This window comes from Poeciliopsis prolifica, unplaced genomic scaffold (assembly GCF_027474105.1).
Source record: "Poeciliopsis prolifica strain line A6 unplaced genomic scaffold, Auburn_PproV2 SCAFFOLD006, whole genome shotgun sequence".
Lineage (NCBI taxonomy): Eukaryota > Metazoa > Chordata > Actinopteri > Cyprinodontiformes > Poeciliidae > Poeciliopsis > Poeciliopsis prolifica.
In genome coordinates this window covers 16,489,732-16,507,056 of record NW_026562381.1, presented here as the reverse complement: position 1 = coordinate 16,507,056, position 17,325 = coordinate 16,489,732, and the positions used below count along the sequence as shown (strand labels likewise).

The following is a 17,325-nucleotide window of genomic DNA, read 5'->3' as shown; positions in this document are numbered from 1 at the left end:
ATTACAGCTTTAACCTTTGGAATAAAACACCTTACATTTTATTTGATATAAAAGCTGGAGGTGAAATGATGTTTGCGGTTTTAGATTCTGATTTTGTAGATTTGCACAGTTTATCTATGAGCTTTACTTCTTCTCATGATGCCCAACTTCCTAGTTTTGTTGCATTCATTGACAAATTGGCATGCAACTAAACGAGACAGGGATGTGAAACTAGGTTTCCAACTAGTGATTCTTTTATTTAATTAATGGATATTTCCATTGGATAAAAATATCGGATATCTCTATTGGATAAAGATATCGGATATCTTTATTGGAGCTCAATCTGCAACAAGATAAAGATTTTTAAAAATTGGCACAAATTTTCCTAGTTTTTTTTTTATCTGATTAAGGCAGATTTGTTTCAATTTTCTAATGCGTAGAAAATTTAAACAAATAAGTCACCTCATTTTTAAAAAGTAACAAACACTTTCTTGTCTAGAATCCATAACAGTATTTTCTCAGTGCATGCTTAAATGTTGTAAGCAAAGGATGCATCTGCAGCTAGAAAATGCTTCTGATATCAACATATGAAATCTCAGCCCTTTCTGATTGACTTGTCAATACAGTGTAAAGCTGATTGTTGTTTTTTGGAATAACCAGTTAATAGTAGGATAGGAAAACATGTTTACTTTTAGATTTTTTATTTTTACTTTTATTTATTTATTTATTTTTTTAAATTTGCAGTTGGTGAAGACAAAACAATGCTTCTTGGGGAGTTCTGCATAGAACATATTTAAAGCAGGTTTTATTTTTCATCTTAAATACAAAGTGTATATTTTGTACAGTTTTACTGTTCTGAATATGTTTTCAGCAATCTGCCTTTTTTAGTCTGTATGCTTAAAAAATTAATTATTTCATCATTTGACTATTATTTTAATAGCCGGTTCATTACGATTAATCTGATAAATTGTTTCAGCCCTACCTGTAAAAACAATCTGTAATTAAAGATAATATATGCTATTTTATTGCACCATTTTATTTTTTTTAATTCAGCAATGTCAAGAATCTTCTCAGCAGTTTTGCATTATACATGGAGAGCATGTCCTAGTACAAGCAAGTGAAGGTCTAAATGAATAGCAGCAGGTTCAATAGGGTTCTCATCGTTGGTTTCAACAATAGTAAAAGAAAAAAAAACAATCTGTGTTGCAGCACTGCTGTGTTAAAAATACGAGAGTAATGATTGATTCTGACATATTTCTTTGGTTGTTAAATTGGTCTTTCTGGTTTCAGAGGCTTCCTTTTCTATGCAGTTTTCAGGAAAGCTAAAACAGGGTTCACTTCAGCCTAAATTCCTCATTGCTTGGCAATTCATTGGAACTCCTCGGTACACTTCAGCACCATCAGTTCTGCTGATAAAAATCATGTATTTGCATTAATTTTAGAGGTGCCACCATCCTGGTCAATTCTTCACATAATTTCTGCTCTTGCAAGATTTTTTTTTTCTTATACTTTCACTGCTAGTCCTGGAGCACTACAAGCTTTAATCTCCAAATAAGATAGTTTTGTGTTCCTCCCCCACGCTGCACTTCCATAATCCCTGCTTTAATATCTCACATTGCCAGCGGTGCGTTTATTTTTTATGTAAAATCGAGCACTGGATTACTAATGTTAGGAATGAAGGAACATGATTGAACATGTCACTCTGCTGTCTGCACAGGGCAGCCTGATGCATTTGTGATATGTATATGGGTGGAAACACAGCTCAGAGCTGCTGGTAGCATCAGAAGCAGACCTTGCTTCCTGTAAAGCCACTGCCTCCCTGACAAATCAGCACTGCTGGAAACCAGTTGCAAAAGAATTACAGCATTTGTCTTCTTGTCGAGAACTGCAGTAAAAATACTGAGTAAGCTCTTCGCATCGGTGTGTTTTGTCCCGTGGTGGAATTCAGGCTTGTGTTTGTCAGGGAATACAAGCAGAGTTACAACGGCGTTAGACTGAAGCTCAGGCAAAGCAAACAGCAACAATCAGCATTAACCCACTCGCTGCCATTGCCCTCAAGCCGCTGCTCATGTTTTCTTTGATGTAACACAAGCTTCTCGGCTTAACTTTTTGCTTTTTAAATTGTCGAGTTATCAAAAGGAGCTTGGAACAATGCATTTTGTCACTAAACAACAGATAGGCTGACAAGAGTTGATAAAGTTTCTGAGTCTTCTAGAACAAAAAAAGAAAAGCCAGCGAGGTCTGCTTGGAGAAATGAATGTGTCTGCTCTGTGCCATTGCAACCAGCTGGTAATTATTTCCCAGCATGAACAAACCCCAGCTATAACATGGAGCCACAAGCCCATGTGTTTATGTCCTGCTGGGCCTGAGGTCTGCTCTCATTGGCCACTCACTTAATCTCTGGGCGCCTTTACCTACCTGACATACCAGAGTTTGCCAATGGATTTTAAGCAGTTTTATAGCTTAGTTGATGACATTAGACAACAAAAATAAGGTATATAATAAAGCTGGTTTCAAGAACCGATACCTCAACAGTATTTAGACTATTGCGGTGCTTTTAATGTGAAAACATTGTCAATGGTCTAAAAGATTGCCCATGATTACTCACTTAACATCAAAGCTCTCTATGCTTGGGAGTACAAGCCAATCAGCACCAAGAAACATGATTAACGTTCCTGGATTGGCTGCTTTGCAAACAAAAAAAAAAAAATAGCCAAGTAGCTTTACAGCTATTTCAGCCTCTAAAGCTGAATTTCTTTTCAAATATTTTTGATATTCACTTTGGGAAAATCCTTGAATAGATGGATTTTATGCACATAATTTGAATTTAGTTCCACAGAAAAAATATTTAAATATTGAACAAGCAGTGGTCCACTGTAGTTACCATCCATCATATATAAATAGTTAATTACCATTTGGTTTTTTTCTCTTGGACTTTAGTTTTCTGACAGCTTTTGCTTCACCCTGGTTGTCAGTTGTGAGGGTTTCCACACAAACAACCCAAATCTGGGTTGTTTATGTAAATAATGTCTACTGAAGCTGAAACATCTTCCTCTCCACAGAAGAGTCCAGGGTCGGTTCAAATACCCTGAAATAAGACCAATACAGCATTTATCCTACATCCTACAATATTTCATGGTTATTGTGGTTTAAAAGCCAAGTAAAGTCACTCTGGACAGTGTAGTAACGTAACTATAAATGGATTTTAAATGAACTGCGTTGATCCCGAATCAAGAAACTTTGTGGAAGAGGTCAGTGGTTCCAGTTAGGAAAATAAAAAATCTGTCACAGTGACCACACTTGCTAACTTTAGTAGAGTCACTCCACACCTTATTTAAAAGTACACAGTGCAGCTTTAGCAAGCTTTAAATTAATCACTGACACAGACATCATTGTTTCCTCATGTTTGGAATTAGAGGAAAACTCTCTTATTTCAAAGGTACCACGATATTTAAGGTCGAAACTAAACCAAGAACATTTGGCAAGATTTTGTGTTTTTGTAGCTCTGGTCGAGTTTTTAACCTGGGGTTTTTACCCAGTGTACCCATTGTGCACAGTGGGTATACTCTGAAGATAACTTATATTATGCTAAAGTCAAAAAAAAAAATCTAAATGTTAAAAACTTTTTTATTAATCTCTTTATCTCTCAAAGGAGAATTAACCACCACTACCAGCTATCAAGTATGATGGAATCTTTCAAATGTAAAAACGTGACAAAATGTTAGTACTTTTTAAAAATAAAATAGATGCTTTTGATTAAGAAGCCTATATTTTAAAATGTATCTCAGTGATGCAAACAGAGACAGTTTGTTACACTAACTCCAATGAATCTCAGGAGTTTATCTAACCAAACAATGAGCAAACAATCGAGATTTGGGTCACATTCTGAAGCGAAAGATGTTTAAAATAACAAACAAGGGCGCTCTTGTTTGTCTAAATGGGAATCATGTTCTGGACAAAGGCAGCATTCTTCCCAAACACCCACAACTGCACATGCTTAAAATTTCTATGGCTAAGAATCTTTTTTTAATTTTATTTATTTATTTTTCATTTTGGATCTTTGCTGCTTTTAATATTTTTCTGATCATTAGGAGCAGGGCTTGCTGTACAAACTGACGTCATGAGAGTGGAGTTTTCCAGAGCTGGGTGTTTCCCTCCTGAATCTGAAAGGAGACGGTGTACAGTCAAAGCTTTTCACTGTGTTTGCGTAGAAATATGAAAACATGTATGGGATTCTCCAGTGATCCTGGCTGTCAAAGATTAAGAGAGAAACATGTTCACATGTGAATATAGTGCAAGTCAAACCAGAATCTGTTGCTAAAAGGTGCGTTATTGACATTTCTTTTTCTTGTAATCTTTTTGTTTAGTTTTGGGAAGCGATCAGCAGGCAGCCTGCGGCGTGGATGTGAATGCATCGTCCTTGAACCTTCAGAAATGATTGTGGTGAGTTCATTTCTCTGCTCAGAGCAGATTCCCTTGCTGTTATGAAAAGTGTGAAATCTGATTTATTTTCTAAGATAAATAAGCTTGGAAAAAGAAAATGTTGCAGATGTTTATTTTTTTTCTCACTTCATTCCCATTGCTATTCCTTTCTTGTATCCTTTTTTGTCATTATGTCCATTTTCCTTCCATGTACCCTTCCTACTTTCATTCTTTCCATGTGCCCTTCTTTCTTTTCTTCTTTATTTGCTTTTGTCCTTCCTTCCTTAATAAATTACTTCATTAATTTCATCGTACCCTTTACCTTTTTGTGTCCTACTTCCATTTTTCTGCCTTTGCTTCATTCCTTCCTTCTGTCCTTCATTCTGCTCTTTTTATCCCTTACCTTTTCTTTTCTTCCTGTTGTTCACTATAGAAATATCTTCCATAAATATGAAGCCAATTTTAGTTTATATTTTAAAATGAAAGAGCTCAGTATGAAAAGCTTTCTCTGTGTAAATCCACTGAAACTTCAGAAAGCAGTCATTAACGTGGACATGAGTTCACTCGCATGTTGCATCATGTCTTAATGGATTATTGTTAAGCCCACAGTTATCCACTTACCACCTGCAGTGTGAAAGTTGCATCATCCTGTGTGGCCTGCTATATAAACTATATCAAGTTTTAACACATACCGGGCTTTAGATTGGAGGTCCATTAAGCACGTATATACTTTTGATATATTATTAAGGATCAAGACCTTTGTGTTCATTAAATTTAGATTTTTCCCTCTTAATGCAGCTTTGCTAAAATTAAAAGTGGCTGAGAAAGAAATTTCCCCTCAGAGCGAAGCACAGCGGCCAAGTTGGCAGCAGGAAACAGTCATCTGCTGGACAGAAACTAACTGGGGCCTAAAGTCACCCCATAGACTGCTGAGGATCCTGCCAAGACGCATTCAAACAGCTGCAACTTCAAGTCTGTTAATACACCAATGCAATTCATCGGATCTGTTGACCTTTCAACTTGCAGACTTGAACGCATCATAGTTTAAAACTTGAAGACATGAAAAAAAACCTACTGGAAGTTTACTTTAAGATGAATCTGCCACTTCTCAGAGTGAGGTTTTATTCTTGGAGCCTTCATAAATAACACAGGAAATAAAAGTCCTAATATTAATTGATCAGATTCGTGCTACATCAGGCCTTAAGATTTAGATTACTGTTGCATCAGACACCAAAAAGCTGCAGATGTGACATCATTAGTAAAATACTACTGCAACATTTCTTATTAATGTTCTCAGTACTAAACCCACAGCATTACTTTGTAACTACATCACTCCACTTTGGACAAGGTTTGTGTCGATAAGATGGCTTTTTATGGTCTGTGGCTTTATGAAAAATAAATGTCCTCATCTTTATGATGAGTCCATAAAGACATGAAAGCCACTAAATCAAATCTTATGGCTCACATAAAAAAAACAAATCTTGGTACAAATATGCTGATTTTCTTGATGGGGTCAACATGAAGCTAAGTGCTGAATACTGATCATGTGCAAAAGTCTGTCCTTGTTTTCTAGCTTCATCCAGCCACACTATACAAACAGATGAAAGTAGCTTCACACAAACTTTTGTGTATTTTATGAAATTTTATCTCACATTCTAAGTAGAAGGACATTTATTTTTATTAACAAATAAAATTGTAGTGATTCTGCCACCACCATGTCTTATCATGTGAAGATACGGCTGCATGAAATCCATTTTATTTTCAAAGTTCCTTTATATATATATATATATATATATATATATATATATATATATATATATATATACATATATATATATATATATATATATATATATATATATATATATATATATATATATATATGCTTCCAAACAATATAGTTTTTGACACAGAGCAGCAAAACATTCAACAATCCCTCGACTCATTGGCATTAACATCGGTATCGGCTTAGGTTTGTCAATTTTTAACATTATTGTCAGATATTGATATAGGTAACATTTCCATTTTAGTGCACTCTTGTTTTGTTGTGGAATCTTGCATAAACTCACAAAAATACAATGAAATATGCTGTCATAATCTGACAGGAAGTGATGAAACTGGTTTGTTTTTTTTTTTGTTTTTTTTTTCTTTACCACATAATAAAAATCACCCATGAACAAGCACTGCAGTCTTTCAAGGAACTGCAAGCATGCCCTACTTTCATCTTCCTTCCAAGAAAAGCAGCAGAGGTAAACCTGCATGCTGTCAGAGTGCAGGAATGACAACGGGCTTCCACCGCTGCAATAACAGCACGTCTTCATTTCATGTAATTGTCGTCTCCATGAGTGCAGATGGGACGACAACTCCAGCAGATCCTCCCCCCTTATTAGCACCACCACCCTGTGCTGGCAGCTAGCTGTTGCTTTTGCTATCCCAGAAGCCAAACTGTTTTGTAATTACGAAGCAGGATGGATCAGAGGTTCCCCTGCTGCAAAGTTTCCATTCGGCTCCATGAAGCTGCAGTGAAATGAGCACATTCATCTGCTGCCGAGGTGCCTGTACTGTATATACACACATGCACACACTCAGCTCAGTGAGAGCAATTAGACACACAAACACGCTTTTATGCCCTCGCTAGCACACAACTCTGCTGCCGTTGTCATGGCAGCCGTTGGTAAGGCGGAGTGAGGTTTTTAGCAGCGTAATCCCAACGGTTGAGCTGCAAGAAATGTGAAAAATAGCCAGAGAGATGAGAAGGATTGGGCCCCGAATATGAAGATAGAAAAACTATTTTAGGATTCCCTGGTAGGATGAGAGCCGTCCTGTTCCAGTTTTCCATGTTTTTTTTCTTCTCCTCATTCATTATGAATGGAAGCAGGAATTTAACCAGATTTTAACTTAAGGCAGCAAAGTGTCTTTTTTTGCACGAAACTTCATCATTGTTTATGTCTGCCTGTCAGTCCACCTCTCTCTCAGCTCACCACTCATATAAATTCCTCACTGTTTCGTGTTTCATGATGCGAGCATCCTCTGACGTCAGTGTGCGCCACACAGCCCACACACACACTTCTATTTTTACACAGCCAGAGAGGCGGGAGGCAGGAGGAACATGGGGGAGTTTTGTTATTATTTTGTTTTCTTTTGCTGATGGGAGCATGAGGAAGAGGAGAGGGGTGTGAATGAAGACGAAAACAGTCACTCCCCTTCTATCCGTGTTGCTTGTAGGTGGACTATATGGATGAAAATGAGGAGTACTTTCAGCGACAAGCCTCGCACCGACAGTCCCGGCGGCGCTTTCGGAAGATCAACCAGAAAGGCGAGCGACAGACTATCATCGACACGGTGGACCCGTACCCCACTGGAAAGCCGCCCGTAGCCCGGGGTTACCACACGGTGAGTTTCAGCCAGTGTTTATTCTCACTGTGCTCCAGAGCCGCTCCGCCGCTGTAATTGCCGTTAGGATAACTTTGTGTTTTCTGCCTTTAGCTGATCTGGTCAGAGAAGGTTGTGTGTTGTGCTGTGATGTTTGATGTTTTTGGAGGCGCTCGCTTCGCCCTGCCCTTCTGCTCCTTCAAGCTTTCTTGTGATCTTTGCTGATTTAAATCATTTCCCTTCTTCTTGTTGGATTAGAGTTGCTCTACTTTTGTGTCTGTGTAGATACTCTTGAGACCGTTCAGTTTTCTGTTTGTTGATCATCTTTTTAATGAATATTTGTGTAGTTTGTTCAGCGTCTCTAATTGAGTCTCTTCTGGAACCGTGTTTGGTGTCAGAGTCGCTCTACTTGTGATTCATGTTGGGATGTTTGATCTCTTTAAACTGACTGGCTGAATTCTCAGCCTTTTTTGTAGAAATGTTGGAGTTTGAGTGAATTTACAAAAAAAAATGTAAAGGCGTGTTTTCTTCCAGCTGATAGGCAGTGCACATGTACTGGAGGCGGAAAGAGAAATGCTACAGCTGGAGAAAACTCCACATTCTTTAAAATCTCATTAAAAGTAAATCAGAGATGTACCAGTCCAACTTCCCCTGACTGAGATCGATTCATGATTTTCTTCTAAGTCTGCTCTGCCAGTCCCAATATTTTTACTAATGATTGTAACGTATAAGACATTGGTCTGCAACTTGTGGCTCTTTGAACCTTCCACAATGGCTCTTTATAATGTTGGCTTACAATTCAATAGGTCCAGTAAATGTGTTTGAATATGGATATAGTAACAAATGCAAGTTTTTATACATAAGGCACAGAATTTTTACAAAGAATGATGCTGTGAAATATCATTATTAATTTTGCTGCATATAATAATAGAAAAAAAAATCATATTTGAGCTGCAGATCAAAACTAAATTGTCAGATTTTGATCTTTTTTTTTTCTTTGAAGAAAAATTAGATGGTTGCTGAATGTTGTTCCTCCACATAAACTCTTTGTACTCTATTTCCTTGGGAAAAGATAGCTCAAAGAAATAAGTGCAGTTTCTGCACACAACTTCCTGTTCCAAAGCATTTCACAGCATTCCTCTCATTCCCAGCGTTCCCTCGGGTCCTCGTCAGGGTACTCGTCTGTTTTTGTCTCCGACTTTGTGAATCTGTTCCTCTTTAAGAGGAGAAACGTAATCTCCTTCCAGCTTTCATCACGCCCCACTCTGATCTCCAAATACATGCTGGGCGGTTCTGAACTTTCTCATGGCCCGACATCTCCGCACGAACTCTGAACTCTGTGCTCGAAACAAATCCTGTGAGAAGGATGGAGCCTGCGCCATGACAACCAGTATTACCAAATGACAGCACACTTAGAAGTACAGTGTGGAAGGCAGATTATTTAACAATAATACTGTTGCTGAAGGAGAAGGTTGGTGACAGAGATGCTGAATATTGGCACTTGCTAAGCTGCATAGCATGCTAATCTGTAGCATTTAGAACGCCAGGCACAACCCAAACGTTCCTTCCTTCCTGCCTGAGGCTTGTCGAGGAGGAGAGAAGCACAACAAAGAAATTCTTTGAAGCGAAAGAAGAAAAGGGCTTATCTCAGTCACCATCTTTAAGATAGATGTGAGGATAGGTGTGGAACCATGGAGAGAAAATCAGTCCATAACCTCAACTTCTTCATGGCTGTATATGCCAGTAGAACATGCATCCAATCCAAACAAACATCAAGGCAAAACAAAAACAGATTCATGTCACCATCTTTAAGATGATGCAGGATGATTAAACAGCATTTTACCCTTTGAAAAACTAGTAAAATGGTTAAATTCTGTTAAAATGTTTGAGACACTAAAAAACGGCCAAAATTTAAATGCTGTTTTGGTGTATATTAGAAAGGACTTAAAAGACTGTTGCTTAAAATTTATTACGTTTGTTTCTTTATGACAGAGATGTCTTCCAAGGTACTTTTTAAATGAACTTATTAAAAAACAACGCCCTTGAATACGAGAAATGTGAGACTGTATTGAACAGGGGACTAATTTTGTCATCAGATCAAGATCTGTAGCAGGGTTTAAAGTTTTCCTTTCGTTTTCACATTTGTACTTAGAAATCAGGAATAAATCAGCCCCATTTTCTTAATTTTTGATTGGCAGGTCAGGCTTTTTAAAGATTGACAGTGAGTTAGGGCAGTTTCAGAAGTATTATGATTAGTTATTTAGCTGCTTGTTCTATATTAATCATAAAGTTGAAAACGATCAGATCTATGAAAAGAAAGTCAAAGATGTCTAAATTTAAAAGCAAAAATAGTTTTTGTTTAAATAAAATCCTGTTGATAGAGAAACACACACAGTAGGTATTTTAATATCTTCATTTCTAATTTGGTGCTTAGATAAACGTGTTTAAAAGTCAGCCATGATACTTGGTGAACCCTGAAACAACCTATTTACTTGCTACAAGCGTCACTTGCCTCCCTGATTAAAGAGAGATTGTTGTATAACTCTCAGGTCCCAGATTGTTTGCAGGCAGCTGTGCGAACTCCTCCTGTCCCTGAGCAACAGTGGGTCCAGGTCGTAATCTGCTGCAGAGCTCCATGAGTGAAAAATCAAAGTCATACTCACCTCAGATTGAAGCTCCCAGTGGGGGGACTCACAAAGACAACAATCTGAAGCTGAGCTGTTGTTAAGGGAACTTTATTAGGCCCTTAAGATTCAAACATAACGGAGAATAATTCCTTAAACACAAACAGACTCTGCTGTCATGACTGTAAGCACGTTTATTTTCTAATCTGAATGAATTATGTTACACAGAGGACTGAACTGGGATTAATATTAACATCCATTAGCTGATGAACATCACCAGAGTTCAATAAATCACCTGTTACTCTGTAAAGCCAGAGATTAATCAAGTCCGGAGTGATTTATTACGTTTATTTCCAAAGTGCAGGAAAGTTGTACTGGTTTGTCATGTTGATCAAAGAAATAAGCATCTATAAGATTAATCTTACGGCCAGTTTCAGGGCTACAATGCAAACATCACATTAGGTTGCACGATAATTTAGGCCACATTGTCTCTTTTAAAGTTGTGCAGTAAAGGGATTCAGGTGATCTGACTGATTGTGTAGATTTTAGTGTTTTTATAGAACTGCATAGATTACTGCTTTTAAAGTCAGATCTCAATTTCACCCCAAACAAACAAATTTTGGAAAACTTGTAGTTTGATAGTTAAATGCCACATGGACGCAGTAGAGAAATGTTCTGCGGGTTTCTTGTGTGAGATAATAGTTTTATCACACAAATAATTCTCATTTGTGCATTAAATTGTATTGACATTGGTATGCTGCTTTGGATTGTTAATTGATGTTTTGGATGTTTTTAGCTAATTCGTTTTAAAGTTTTTTTTTTTTTATCATATTCATTTTTTTTTTTTTTACCGTCACTGAAAACAAAGAAATGTTGGATTCATAAGGATCAAGATAAATATTTCACATATATTTCTTTCCATGTTTAAATCAGGGCGTGAAAAAGGACATTGTTTAGGATTCAACACATGTCTCCTGTGTACTCAACACTGTCAGTTGACACTTGTGTGCCTTGTTCAAAATGGACACACATTTGCACACACACACACACACACATCTGCACACTCTTGATCTTTTTATATTTCCCTTCCAAAATGGCTGATAATCTCCATTTCTCAGTCACTCTCCATTTTGCACCTTATCTCATATAATTCTCTAAAATCATCAGCTATTTGAGCCGTCAACCCAACATACACACACTCACACAAACTCACACACAGGTTTTCTCTCATCTCTTTCTCAGTCACTCTCTGTAGGTCTTTGTGGGGATTCTCTGTCACTCAGACTAGAAAGAAATGTCAACATGGCTGCTGTTGATGGATCTTCTTTTGCTGAATGCTGCACAGCAGTTCGGATCCATAGTTCTTTTTAAGTTCTTGATTTGGATTTCTCCCTGTTATCTTTATTTAAGCTCATCCTTAATTCCAGGAAGACATTCCCAAACCTGGAAGGACTGGTGTATCATTTATTTTTAACATGTTAGCGAGGTTTGCACTTTCCAGGTAGGTGTCAAATCATTGATTTTTCTTCAGCTTGAATTTTTAAAATGTACTTCCAACCTCAGAAGCTGAGGTTGGAGAGTCACCACAGAGACAAAACAAGAAGTCCATCTCGACTATTTCCTAAAATACCATTAAGAAGTAATTTTATTTTTCTCTTGCTGTGCTAATAATCATATAGCTTCAGGAACCGTCAAATTCAATGCTAATTTGACTTAAACATAACGAGAAAAGCTTCACTCTGTTAGCTGCCCAGAACCGTCCCAAAAATCAAGCTTTATCTGCAGCAAAAACCTTCTCATCAATGTAGAGGTTAATGTCTACATTCTTCCTTATTGCTACTCAGCACCCAGCATTGTATTTCAGCTTCCCAAGCTGAAGTTTCTTTCAAATATTTTATACTTGTGTAAAAAAAATCCTCAGATAAACAGGGGTTGACTACACAGCTTTTGTTCTTTTATTTAACCACAACACTGATGTCAAAAGTGCTGCAGTGATCATTAAAACTGTCGGTAAAAAGTGCATTCTGTGATGTATTTAATTGAAACTTGGCTTTCACAACTTTTTTCTGCTGTTTTCTTCATAACTTAGATGTTCTCACTGCAAAGGTTTCACAGTTCATATGCTAATCTAGAGACAGAAAAAGATAAAACCAGGTGTATGATTTATTTTTAACATGTCAGCAAGGTTTACTCCTCCAGTTTTTCACACCCTCAGCTGAAAAGTATCGTATTTGATAACTCTCCTCTCTTCTGCTTCCTTTCACGGCTCGCCCCCTAACTCGGCTTCCAGGAATGCAATAAACCGAAGGTACCGTATCCATTAGCAGTGTTTGTCTGTTGTTTTCATTGTGCGTCTTTTGTTTTCCAGCTGCACGTGTTTGGTAGGCTTATCTGCGTCTGATTCCCCATTCATCCTATCTGTAGCTGCTAGCAGACTTCCTCAATAAACACCTTCCATTTGCAGGCGCGGGCGCTGATAATGATGGAAAGGGAAGCTATGCTCCACTCTCCAATTCTATTACCATCACGTCAACAACAATATGAATTGAATTGTTAATAAGAAGGACTGATAAAAGACACCATTCTGCTGCTGCTATCCATTTTATCTCGATTTTACTTAAAAAATAAAACAAATAAATAAATAAAAAACACTGCCACATCCAGTTCTCAAGTAATGACAGGGGATGATGACTATCATTCTTATACAACTTATAGGGCTGTAAAGTGTGATAATGGTAAAAATTGAGATGATGAGGTGCATGTTTTTTCTCTGAAGGTTATCTTTGGGCTCTTTGGATTATCATTATCTCTACTCTGGTTGTTGTGACAGATAGAAGATTTCAGTTTTAATAATTCTGCTGCATATAGAATGCTTTTACACCAATAGATCTTTTTCAGCTTTTTCAGTCTTTCATTAGGGTGCTGCAGTAACCGGGCGGAAAAGGATTAAGCGGGAGAGGTGGAAGAGATCAGAGCTCAAAGCGCTGATCGCTCGTACCTGCTGGTAAATGCAGAGAGAACAAACCCGCCACTCTCGGCTGCAGAAAAGCCGTGCTCCTATTTTTAGAGCTGTCCTTTGTGACTGCCTGCTCTGCCTCAGCTGCGCAGAGTTACAGAAGCCTCACTCTCGCATGGAAATTGTGTAGGAAAGGCAGTGATCAAAGCAGAACAAGTTTATTGTTCATTTATTCCCCATCCTGCATCTGTGACTGCTTGGTTTCTCAACGATCTTGTTGAACTTTCATAAAACATCATGATTTTTTAAATGTAATGCTATTGCAGTGCATAATTCATTCTCGTTTACATGTTTCAGCTTTCATTTTTAAATGAACAGAAGTGGGTACAGTAAAAGGAGTTTTTCATACTTTTATTGTAAGCAGTGTGTGGGTAGACTATGCAGTTTTTATTTGAAGTATTCTTTGTTTCCTTGATTTAAACACCCATGCCTCTTTTCTTCAGCCTACACCGCAAAGGCAACAGCACTGTTTGTTGTTATTAATAGTCTAATATCAAACATTAAGCGTTGAATTAAAGTGGAGCAGATATTTTTGGCTCAATAGTTCAGCTGAAATAGAGGCTTTTGTAGGCGAAGGAAAAGAGCTGCTAATTTATTGGCTGGGCTTCAGTTTTCAACCTGTGGTATAGAGAAAGCTTAGGTTGCCAGGTCCTTTTAGAGACCGAGTGTTTGGAGCATGATAGATGGAGAACATCTATTTGAATGGTAATAAGCCTGCATGGCAACAATCCCACAGTTTCCCTCATTTGTGTCTTTGAAACATGATGAAAATCTGTGCTTTAAGCTCATAATAGGATTGTTTGATCAGGTTACGGTTGAACTAATTTGCTTGATCAGACACTACAGACTAATATGGCAGTCTTCCCTACACCTTTGAGTAGATATCTTAAAATATGTTTAATAAAATAAAAATTGAAAAACATTCATTGTGAAACTAAAAAGATGTTTCTATTATTTTTTAGATGTATTGAGATTCTTTCAACTGCTGCCTGAGCAGACAGCTCAGCTAATAATCTTGCTAATATCAGGTTGTCGTAATCATGTTACAACATAAAGAGACAAACGGCAAATATAAGTTGTTGAAAACTACTGCTAATTTTAGCAGGTGTAATATTTGATTATCAGTCCAAATAACTGCTAATATTAATTTAGTTACATGAAAAACATAGTTTTTAACCATATTGATCAGTTGGTTAGGTTATTTTTATAACCACTGCATTGATAGCCTTTTTGAATTTGAGAATCTCCTCCCTTTCTTGATGCAGTTTGAGATTAAAGTTGAACATCATGTTCATCCCAAGAATGAAGCTGTTGAACCTGAAGAAGTAAAGACTTCCAGGTCGTAACCTTTCAGTTACTATCTGACTTGATCCGGAAACCTCAGGTTACTGATGAACTACTTCTGCTCTCGGTGTGCTGCTCATTCTCTTGAAAGCACTGTAGTTCATGTTCCTCCCAGATTTATGGTGCTTCCAGCAGGCGCTCCACTACAACAGATGTTTTGCCCCGATGAACCTACAACTGTAATCTTTTAGGCGAGTCTGGCAGCCCGTGTCTCTATCAAATTATTTCCAGAGCACCGTGCAGGTGACAACAGCTTGAAAAATGAAGTAATCCCATGAGCTACAGCAGCTATGAAAATGGAGTCTCTTTATTAGATCATTGTTCCTGCTCTCACAATGCCACTTAGGGCTTTTGTAATGGGACACGTCACTGATTAATGTCCTTGCTGCACGTGGCTTTCTGTTGACTTCCAAACAAATTCACTGAATGCGTTTAGGAATGGATCAATAAATCAAAGCCTGAGACGCTGATCTTCTATGGATGCTGCAGGTCTTTCAGAGGATCAGAGGAGCAAAACGTTCATGTTTGATCAAAGAACTTTTAACCGGCTGTTTATTGATGTGTGGTTGGATTTTCTGACTCCTTACAGCTTCTTATAGACATTGCAGAAAGATTCAAACCACACAACGTTTTGCATACTTAAGTTGTTAATGATACAATGTATTCAGATAAAAACCTGAAAATGGTGGTGTGCAGATGTATTCGTCCCTTGTTTAATCCGAAACCCCGAAATAGTATCAAGTGCAACCAGTTTCAATAACGGGTCACGTAACCATGTGGTTTAATGCAGCCATTCTATTTCTGGTTGGAAGAACAACCAGCATCATTAAAACTAAGACCTAGTCAAAGTTCATATTTAAATCCAAAATGAATCTGTGTCAAAAGTAAAAAAAAAATATTTTCCCGACATGCTCTTCACAATCTGACTGATCTTAATTGATTTAGCAATTATTGAATTGGGGATCTATAACAAAATGAACGACACACTTTAGGAGTTTTAGTAAAAATGATTAAAATAGTTTCCTTTTCCTAACATATTGCAATTGTGCTCTATTTTTGTTGAAGTCTCTTTACCTCCAAATAAAAAGAGAAGTTTTTGGCTGTAATGTGACAAACCTGAAAAACATAAACTCTTTTCCAAGTTTCTTTAGCTAAAAAACAAAAACCCAAAAAGACATTTCTACTAAGTCTTTGTACAGAGCCTAATATCACAGTCTAGTGTCTATTTTATTCTTGGATTCCAAGATGTAAATTTTTGTTGCGCTTTAAGGTTCTGTATAACAGTAATGTAATAAAATGTTTGTTATGCCTGTTTACTATTTTGATGTAATCTGGATCTGTCTAGAAGTAAAATTTGGGCCCCTTGTGCTGTTTTGAATATATGACTATAAATCTACCTTCGATTTAAAGCTGGAATCTCATCGCTGTGAGTTCATGTGTTTATTTTCTGGAGATGTAATGAGGTTTTTATGGCTCCAATGCTACGCATCAGCAAGTAAAGCACCATGCATGGCCTTGCTTATCACACCCACTTTGCAGTATGTTTACAGTGACACATGAGGCCGCCCCCCCACCTCCACCTCTTGCATTTAGCACACTGTGCATTTGAACATGAGAGCTTTAATGTTATTCTGAGGGGGTGTGTTTTTTAATGTGCCTGACTTTCCTTTAAATTTTGTTTATTAGTCAATAAAAGCCTGATTAATTGGTTTGTTGCTGGAAAGCTTCAGAATGATGGGGGGCTGGGCAGGAGTTTCTGATATTCCCAAGGCGTAGTCTGGTTGCTGCGGTGATGTAATGACGTCCTCTGTCCTCTTCACCCCCACCGCCGGGGGCAATTGTTGGAGACATTAATGACTGGGCTGCTCTGCAAACCACCTGAGCTTTTTTTTGTGCTTGTTTTGAAACATTACATCATGGCTGGGGCAGGAAAGGTGATGTCATCCTGGGTCTCCAGGCTTCTCTCACCCCATGGCGCCTCCCACTCGCCTCCCCTGCTGCTTTGACTGGAGCTGCTCCAGAACCAGCTAGTAGTACTCCACTTTCCAGGCACAGTCTAAGGACTGTGCCTGGAAAACTCCATTCGCAACAAATATGAGTCCCATAATATATTGCTTATTAGATTTTTGTGTTCTTGATTGTGCATTCATTCTTTTTGGAAGTTTTGCATTAGAGATTTAAGGCATGTACGATTGAATAATTTTTTTCTTGTATGGAGCAGGTATGCGCAGCTGCCATTCGGAATTATTGTTATTGATTTTCCCATTTCCCAGTTAATTGTGTATATTTGGATACTGAACATTTCCCATGGCAGCGTCCTTTGCAATAATTCAGATTCTGATGGTAGATTATTTTTGTAAAACTCCCCCAAAGATAATTTGAAGCAATTTATGAGCTAAAACACCAAAAAAACAAAGAAAGATGGAACTGGAGTAAAAAGATCTGTTAATCACATACTAAATAATAAGTAAATATTACATGTACAGTTTTCATGTTTTTTTGTCTCCTCTGCTGCAGCCAGTCTTGATTTCTGCTTGTTTTGTCATGAACTGAAGCTCTTTCACAATT

The 17,325-nt window shown here is 37.6% G+C and overlaps 1 protein-coding gene across 11 annotated transcripts in view; it reads left to right on the top strand.

The window, feature by feature from the left end:
• The window catches only part of LOC129360475 (rap guanine nucleotide exchange factor 2-like), a 96,286-nt gene that overhangs the window by 46,434 nt on the left and 32,527 nt on the right, over window positions 1–17,325 (top strand). For 8 of the 11 annotated variants that reach the window (XM_055030736.1, XM_055030730.1, XM_055030734.1 and 5 more), the window contains 3 exons: window positions 4,347–4,422; window positions 7,627–7,794; window positions 12,688–12,705. In XM_055030736.1, coding sequence (XP_054886711.1) covers window positions 4,347–4,422; window positions 7,627–7,794; window positions 12,688–12,705 — 262 coding nt within the window. The remainder of the gene's footprint in view (window positions 1–4,346; window positions 4,423–7,626; window positions 7,795–12,687; window positions 12,706–17,325) is intronic. The other 3 variants (XM_055030737.1, XM_055030735.1, XM_055030733.1) reach the window with 1 other exon arrangement.